The sequence below is a fragment of the Terrapene carolina genome, unplaced genomic scaffold, assembly GCF_002925995.2.
Source record: "Terrapene carolina triunguis isolate 2854851 unplaced genomic scaffold, T_m_triunguis-2.0 Scaffold66, whole genome shotgun sequence".
Lineage (NCBI taxonomy): Eukaryota > Metazoa > Chordata > Testudines > Emydidae > Terrapene > Terrapene triunguis.
Window position 1 is genome coordinate 79,650,038 of NW_020664417.1, and position 9,248 is coordinate 79,659,285.

Consider the following 9,248-nt stretch of genomic DNA (forward strand, 5'->3'; position numbering starts at 1 on the left):
GGAAATGGTTCCAAGAGTTATCTGCCACTCCTAGCTGAGAGTGGTGGGCTTTCCTGCTGGGTTGTAGCTGGTAAAAGATAGATGTAGGCACCAAATAAGAAGATTCAGATCTGAACATACATCAAGGAAAAGAGAGAAACTCTGCTAAGTAGAGCTTCTGTCATGAAAGTTACCCTATCATTTTACACATTTGTGTGCATCTTACCAGAGCTATATCCAGCAGGTTAAGGCCTTGGCTAGCTTAATTCTTCAACCCAGAATTACTTAGACACCTTCAGGTTCCTCTTCAGAAACACCTGACCATAAAGAAGGACTCCATTCACAGATTAAAGTTATTTGCAATCAAACAGGCCTTATTGGAACTGAATCACCCAGATTTCTCTCCCTGGATGGGGAGGAAGGAATAATCCTCCTTCATTCCCCACCAACAGCCTAAAAAAGTAAACTTCTATGAATAAGTACAATCATAGGGGCTATGCATACTTACAGGAATTAACTGCAGCCTTAATTAATTCACTGTTTCAACTGACATGGACAAATTTGTTAAAATGACATCTAGTTTTGTGCCCACCATCAGTTGTGGAGCCAAATCTGCAGGTGCAGTTAAATGAGTGTGCAACCTCCAGGTTGAAAATCCCTGACCTAGTTGATTCCACTAATCAGTTGCTGTAGTGAAATATTTAGGGTCAGGTTTCAGTTAGGACCACAAGTTCAATTGAGAGTCAATGGCACTAATATTCCTAATTAACTCATTTAGGCACTTTTGAACCCACCCTACCTCATCCCCATGCTATCATCCCCCCCTAACAATTGCTTGTCCCTGTGGGTGCCTTAACTATGAATGCAAGGTTGAGACCACACAAAAAATATGGACCATTAACATCAAAAGTTTGTCTACATATTTCCTTAAAATTACAAAACAACTGCCTTTATTCTTTTGGTTGTAGCTCAAAGCAGTCTCCATTAATTTGCTAATACACTTATCTGCTTAGAAACTACCTAATTGTGCTTTAAGACATTATGCCACATTCTAAAACATGTCAGCCTTTGGCAAGTGTGAAAAGAAAGACATGCCTACTGCATGGTAAATCATAATCAAAAGAAGTTACCATAGTGATTTTAAATGACGTTTCCATGCCTTTTCAGGAAAAAGCCAAAAAACAAAAAGGAAGAACTCCCATTCCTGGGGAAAAGAGGATTCTGGTGACTTCAATGAAAAATGACCAGATGCCCCAGGAAGAGACTTCTGGATCAGTCAGGTATAACTGGAGCTAAAATGGATGTTTATAATAACTTGATAAAAAATCTGTTTCTCAAGGAAGTACATTGATCTGATAGAAAAATATAGTATCTATATTCTTTCCTCTTCTTACCAATATTCGTGTTAAAGCATGAACATACTCATTCTCCCCATCACCCTTTTTAAATGCAGGAAGAGCTTCTAAATTTGGCTCTCTAGTCTGTTTGTTTTTAATTTTCACTTTAATTTTAGATAGCAATAAGAAATTGTATGTTTCTGTCCAAGCTTGGTATTTCTAAGGTGTCTTTCACTGTTTCTTACACATGAGAATAAAGTCACAGCTGGTGTAATTCAGCCTAGACCTATTGAAGTCAGTGGAACTACAATGATTTACAGTAGACAAAATCTGGCCACTAGTATCTAAATAGCCACTGCCTCAGTTTCCTGGACAAAAGCAGGTGCTGGTTGTTGGCTTCTGGAGGAGCAGAGCTGACAGCTTTTGCTATCAACATAATCACTATTCGAAACATCTCCTAGGGTGCTAACTGGACATGGAGAAAGAGGCTCAAACCTAAAACATGCCAGATGATTACTGGGAGGACAGGTCAAACTGGTTCACTGATGGCTGGGGTTTGATGCATTGAACAGATCATTCTGACAGGCATTACAAATAGTTGCTTCTCAAGAACCATACAGAGCCTTTAGGAAGAGTATTTATCCCCTGAGTGACCATGGGCTGGGATTGCTCCCAGAAGATGGGGGGGAGGGATAGCTCAGTGGTTTGAGCATTGGCCTGCTAAACCCAGGGTTGTGAGTTCAATCCTTGAGGGGGCCACTTAGGGATCTGGGGCAAAATCAGTACTTGGTCCTGTTAGTGAAGGCAGGGGGCTGGACTCGATGACCTTTCAAGGTCCCTTCCAGTTCTAGGAGATAGGATAGGATAGGAAGATGGCTCTTGTCCCTGATAGCATGATTACTATGCTTTCTCACACACCACATTCCTTCAGCAAACAGAAGACATTTGTAGCATGGGGAAGAGCACAGGGCAGATCAATGTATATTTATCTTCTATGTTTTGGCAGGCTTTTAATAAGTCAGTTGCAGCTAGAAAGTGAAAGCCTAATATTACAATGTAACAAACTCCCTTCTGTTATTAAAATGGAATCAGAGCCATGGAGAATTTTGGTCTAAAATTTTATTTTGTTGGGTTTGTTTTTTGTGTTTTTAATCAGAAACAAATTGCAGAGGCAGCATGAAACTGAAATTGATCAAGGGAAGAATTCAAAGATGCAGAAGAAGAGGTGCAACATGTAGTGAAAACAGTTCTGTGAATTGTCTGTCAGCCTGAATGTTGAGTCCCAAAGCATTTTTCTGGACAAACTAAACTACTGTAAATATTTACTGAGCAGGATCATTGGAGAACAAATAAGAACCTCATTAAAAACTAAGAAGCCTTATTCCACAATTGTGAAGCAGTATAAACAAAACTCCAACACATGGAGATACAGCATTTAGCCATCGTCCTTAAGCTGATAATGAAACATTCCCACTTGGTTCTGTACAAAAGAACAGGAAGCCAGCTCTGTCCACCAGCTAGAGCTCTGAGAAAGGTTTCCTTTTTGTGAAAAGTAGCTGGATTTGCAGAAAGTCCCTAGCTCGCTGAAATCAAGAAAAAAAAAGGGGGGTGGGAGGACAACACCCCCAAAAGGAGACCTTTTTAGAGCGGGGGGTGGGAGGGAGGGAGAATATTCTGACCCCTTGGCAAGCCAGGATCCAGGAATTAGAGTTCCAGATTGGCACAAAAACTTTGCATGGCGATGGGTCTCTTTTAGAAATCTGTGCCTTTAGGTTGAATAAAGATCTGAGTATGGCCTCAAGCAAATTCAAGCCCATCATGTTGGGCAGTGGTACAAGAGAGGGCCTCTTTCTGTCAGGGTAGGGATGGGAAATGAAGCCTGGAGAGAATAGACGGTAGATCTGAAAGGTCAAACTACAAAGTAAACAAAAATCATTTGTAAGTACTGACTGATAATAAGCAGTATTAGTTAACAGGAGACAGCATTAAAAATGAGGAGGAAACACAGCAAGGCCCTCATTGCAAAAGTACTGTCCACTGCAGTTCCCATTGAATTCTCCCAAAAAACAGGCAAACATTTTCAAAAGAGAATGCAGAAGCAGTGCACATTCATGACTCCAGCTGAAGTCAGATACTCAGGACCTATGAAAATCAGATGGAGACAATTGAAAACCTGACAAGTGTTTGAATATGAGATGCTAGATGAGAACTTAAATTTAGGGGAAACCCATGACAAAGTGACTTATTCCCATAGAAACTGAAGCAACTGACACTGTTACTAGAGAGGGCTCTGTTTGAGCAATAATAGTAGCCAGCATTCAAAGCAACAGGTATTTAAGCCCACGGTTACTGAGGTGAGATGGCTGTTCATTAGGGCAGCAGAGCCCAACCTCTCTCATTGTAAGAAACAGAGCGGACACTGATGGCAAATGTTTCCTTTTACATTTCCTCCCGAAGTCCTTTCCTCATCCAGGGGTACTGCATTTATTTAGCAGAACCTAAGGCGCTCATAGGCCCTTTCCACCTAGCATCTCAGGACCAGATGCATCTTTCTGAGTCATTAAACAGCAAGAAAAAAGAGAAGCAAACAGTCTAAACCATCACTAAATCCCCCTCCTCAGCTCTTTTGGCCACAGTCTCTGTACAGGCCTTCTGGCATATTCTGCTGATCTCGCTAGGGCCTTTCCTAGCAAAGGCCAGAAGGTTATATACCTCCTGATGTGTAGGGCTAATTAACAAGGGCCATCTCCCAAGTACTCCTAAATGTTTAACCCCTGCTGGTCCTCGATACCACCCCATAGTGTGTAGAGAGGGGTAGTACGTTTTATTTCCAGGGACCAAATTATGGTGCTTTCACCATGGCTGGTTTCTCCCCCTGACCGCCGAAAGAGCCATCACAGTAGCCTTTTTCAAAGACGAGGCCAGTATAGAAGTGTTCAGAATAGATAACTATAATTATAGTTACAGGGCCAGAGCCTCAGCTGGCGTAAATTGGTGTGTCACTCCATCAGAGTCAATGGAGCTATGCCACCGTCTGAGGATCTAGCATGATAATTAGGTAAAGGGTTGATGCAATGGCACAGTGGACGTTATTAGTTAGACAAAGAGTGTTACTATTATTGCAGGTGGCATTTCCACTTAGCTTCAATGTAAGCTCTTACCTTGAATGTCTGGGTTTTGATCAGTGATTGTCATACTGTTGGCCACGCAGAGCTAGTAGCATGCAGGCTGCAACCAGGTGGTAGCTATGCTGATTACGCTATGCTGATTACAGTTACAATGGCGGCACACCAAGGGTTTATGGGAGTTTAGATTTGGTGTGCTAGTGCTTAACATTGTAGAATGACTGTTTTAGATTCACAGAATCAATAAAAGGCTAAAAGATATTTAATGGACATGAGGTGTCTACCATAAATACAGTAGACTGGGATTTGATCTAGTTTTTATTTTATTTTGAAACAGTGTTTTACATGTTGCTGTTTTTCTACTTGCACCAAGATTTTGTAGAAATGTTATTCTTCATGGCTAGCTCATTTGTATATTTTTATTATGGACATGAAGCAAGATGTGGTATCTGTTACATTTTTGCATTCCCTCGTCTTTAAACCAGCTCTCAGTTTTCTGCATGCCTTTTTATTATAGTTCATTATCTTTCTTCTTTTTAAAAAAAATTAGTTCCAAGCAGCTAATTGTTGTTGGCTGCATACAGTACCTAGATAATGTATTTACCTATGTTTATAGCATATGAAGTATGTATTTAGTTAATCAATTGTAAAGTTTTCATTAAAAGCACCTTTTTTACCTATTTAAAATAGATTTATATTTTACTAATCACAACATGGTCCATTTGTTCTGTGTAATAAAGTACAATATAGTGTTTGCAGTTAATTTCTGAAAATGGAATAACCAGACCATGCACTTTATTAAACATGTTACACGCAACTGTAAATAGGTTAATCATTCTGTCAATCAAGATCAAAATAATGTATGGTCTTTCCAAATTGTACCTCTTACAGTGTTTTGCTCTGCTATTTCAGTGAATTGCTGAGTTGCAGCATTCATATTAACCTACTGGCTATGCATTTTACTCACCTATTTCTCAAACGTTTTTAAATTGATGGAACATACTTGCCCATATCTGAGCAGCGTGGCCCTGCTGACCACCCTCAGCTATCAGAGCTATGCAGCTAGTAAGAATGCAGTTTTTAAGCTTCAAGTGGCACGTACATTTTATACACTATTATAAATTATACAAGAAAGATACAGCATTCCATCACAATTAATATGTAGTTTAATCAATAAAACCTGGCGGCATTATAGCCATTGTGACTCATCCAGAAATTACTGAATTTTAATGAGAGAGACTGGAGATGGCATTTTTTCGTCAGGAATGTGGAAATGTGCAAAAGATGACCTCAAAATCTAGCCAACAGTGCCCCCTTATGGCAGCAAACATAGTTGTCCTTCCTTCTGATGAAAGAGATCCAGATTCTCTGGTAGGGCCAAAGAGAGAAAATGCAGCTTCACATCATAGAATAGAATATAGAATATCAGGGTTGGAAGGGACCTCAGGAGGTCATCTAGTCCAACCCCCTGCTCAAAGCAGGACCAATTCCCAACTAAATCATCCCAGCCAGGGCTTTGTCAAGCCCGGCCTTAAAAACCTCCAAGGAAGGAGACTCCACCACCTCCCTAGGTAACGCATTCCAGTGCTTCACCACCCTCCTAGTGAAATAGTGTTTCCTAATATCCAACCTAGACCTCCCCCACTGCAACTTGAGACCATTGTTCCTTGTTCTGTCATCTGCCACCATTGAGAACAGCCGAGTTCCATCCTCTTTGGAACCCCCCTTCAGGTAGTTGTAGGCTGCTATCAAATCCCCCCTCATTCTTCTCTTCTGGAGACTAAACAATCCCAGTTCCCTCAGCCTCTCCTCATAAGTCATGCGCTCCAGACCCCTAATCATTTTTGTTGCCCTCCGCTGGACTCTTTCCAATTTTTCCACATCCTTCTTGTAGTGTGGGGCCCAAAACTGGACACAGTACTCCAGATGAGGCCTCACCAATGTCGAATAAAGGGGAACGATCACGTCCCTCGATCTGCTGGCAATGCCCCTACTTATACAGCCCAAAATGCCATTAGCCTTCTTGGCAACAAGAGCACACTGTTGACTCATATCCAGCTTCTCGTCCACTGTGACCCCTAGGTCCTTTTCTGCAGAACTGCTACCTAGCCATTCGGTCCCTAGTCTGTAGCTGTGCATGGGATTCTTCCGTCCTAAGTGCAGGACTCTGCACTTGTCCTTGTTGAACCTCATCAGGTTTCTTTTGGCCCAATCCTCTAATTTGTCTAGGTCCCTCTGTATCCGATCCCTACCCTCTAGTGTATCTACCACGCCTCCTAGTTTAGTGTCATCGGCAAACTTGCTGAGAGTGCAGTCCACTCCATCCTCCAGATCATTAATAAAGATATTAAACAAAACCGGCCCCAGGACCGACCCTTGGGGCACTCCGCTTGAAACCGGCTGCCAACTAGACATGGAGCCATTGATCACTACCTGTTGAGCCCGACGATCTAGCCAGCTTTCTATCCACCTTACAGTCCATTCATCCAGCCCATACTTCTTTAACTTGGCAGCAAGAATACTGTGGGAGACCGTATCAAAAGCTTTGCTAAAGTCAAGGAATAACACATCCACTGCTTTCCCCTCATCCACAGAGCCAGGTATCTCATGATAGAAGGCAATTAGGTTGGTCAGGCACGACTTCCCCTTGGTGAATCCATGCTGACTGTTCCTGATCACTTTCCTCTCCTCTAAGTGTTTCATAATTGATTCCTTGAGGACCTGCTCCATGATTTTTCCAGGGACTGAGGTGAGGCTGACTGGCCTGTAGTTCCCCGGATCCTCCTTCTTCCCTTTTTTAAAGATGGGCACTACATTAGCCTTTTTCCAGTCATCCGGGACCTCCCCCGATCGCCATGAGTTTTCAAAAATAATGGCTAATGGCTCTGCAATCTCATCCGCCAACTCCTTTAGCACCCTCGGATGCAGCACATCCGGCCCCATGGACTTGTGCATGTCCAGTTTTTCTAAATAGTCCCGAACCACTTCTTTCTCCACAGAGGGCTGGTCACCTTCTCCCCATATTGTGCTGCCCAGTGCAGCAGTCTGGGAGCTGACCTTGTTTGTGAAGACAGAGGCAAAAAAATCATTGAGTACATTAGCTTTTTCCACATCCTCAGTCACTAGGTTGCCTCCCTCATTCAGTAAGGGTCCCACACTTTCCTTGACTTTCTTCTTGTTGCTAACATACCTGAAGAAACCCTTCTTGTTACTCTTAACATCTCTTGCTAGCTGCAACTCCAAGTGTGATTTGGCCTTCCTGATTTCACTCCTGCATGCCTGAGCAATATCTTTATACTCCTCCCTGGTCATTTGTCCAATCTTCCACTTCTTGTAAGCTTCTTTTTTGCGTTTAAGATCAGCAAGGATTTCACTGTTTAGCCAAGCTGGTCGCCTGCCATATTTACTATTCTTTCTACACATCGGGATGGTTTGTTCCTGCAACCGCAATAAGGATTCTTTAAAATACCGCCAGCTCTCCTGGACTCCTTTGCCCTTCATGTTATTCTCCCAGGGGATCCTGCCCATCTGTTCCCTGAGGGAGTCAAAGTGTGCTTTTCTAAAGTCCAGGGTCCGTATTCTGCTGCTCTCCTTTCTTCCTTGTGTCAGGATCCTGAACTCGACCATCTCATGGTCACTGCCTCCCAGGTTCCCATCCACTTTTGCTTCCCCTACTAATTCTTCCCTGTTTGTGAGCAGCAGGTCAAGAAAAGCTCTGCCCCTAGTTGGTTCCTCCAGCACTTGCACCAGGAAATTGTCCCCTACACTTTCCAAAAACTTCCTGGATTGTCTGTGCACCGCTGTATTGCTCTCCCAGCAGATATCAGGGTGATTAAAGTCTCCCATGAGAACCAGGGCCTGCGATCTAGCAACTTCTGCTAGTTGCCAGAAAAAAGCCTCGTCCACCTCATCCCCCTGGTCTGGTGGTCTATAGCAGACTCCGACCACGACATCACCCTTGTTGCTCACACTTCTCAACTTTATCCAGAGACACTCAGGTTTTTCTGCAGTTTCATACCGGAGCTCTGAGCAGTCATACTCCTCTCTTACATACAACGCAACTCCCCCACCTTTCATTCCCTGGCTCTTAGGGCTGACCAGGGACTATGTCAGCCTCCTCCCCCACATAAGACAGAGAAGCTTCAGAGTTGCTCTAACTTATGCCTGGCTTCCCCTGGCCACTCCAGCAGCTGGGGCATAGGACATACCTATCTCATAGAGCTGGAAGGGACCCTGAAAGGTCATTGAGTCCAGCCTCCTGCCTTCACTAGCAGGATCAAGTACTGATTTTTGCCCCAAAGCTAAGTGGCCCCCTCAAGGATTGAACTCACAACCCTGGGTTTAGCAGGCTAAAGCTCAAACCACTGAGCTATCCCTCCCCATCTCACTTATCCCCCAAACTTTTCCCCAGAAATGCCATCTGTGTCTTTGCCACAGAAGGATTTTCTCACTTCCCTTAGAAAATTATTCCATTGCCTAATAGGATGATTCCATTCTTAAAAATATTTTTCTAATCATCTTAAAATTTCCTTTTCTGAGTTTCAATTCATTAGTCCTAGTTATTTCTCCCTTTTTCCATGGTAAGTATGCCCTCTCCCTCGTTGATGGTGACACTCTTTCTGTACCTATAGACTCTAATTCACTGTCCACTGTCACCACTTGAGTGAAATTCACACCTGTGCAGAGGGCGCTACATGACTTAAGTCCCACTTCAGTTCTATTTTGCGGGTGCAACTGGCTCGTAGTCTTTTTGCTGCCTCTGTGCACAGGAGTGAACGTCACCCTTTTTGCAAAATTTTCCGATCTC

General features: G+C 43.0%; 1 protein-coding gene across 2 annotated transcripts in view; it reads left to right on the forward strand.

The window, feature by feature from the left end:
* Nucleotides 1-2,491, forward strand: part of EVC (EvC ciliary complex subunit 1) — an 88,992-nt gene extending 86,501 nt beyond the window's left edge. For both annotated transcript variants that reach the window (XM_026648050.1, XM_026648051.1), the window contains exons 20-21: nt 1,147-1,259; nt 2,473-2,491. In XM_026648050.1, the coding sequence (XP_026503835.1) occupies nt 1,147-1,223 (77 nt within the window). In that variant the 3' untranslated portion in view covers nt 1,224-1,259; nt 2,473-2,491. The remainder of the gene's footprint in view (nt 1-1,146; nt 1,260-2,472) is intronic.
* Nucleotides 2,492-9,248: the final 6,757 nt, after the last annotated feature.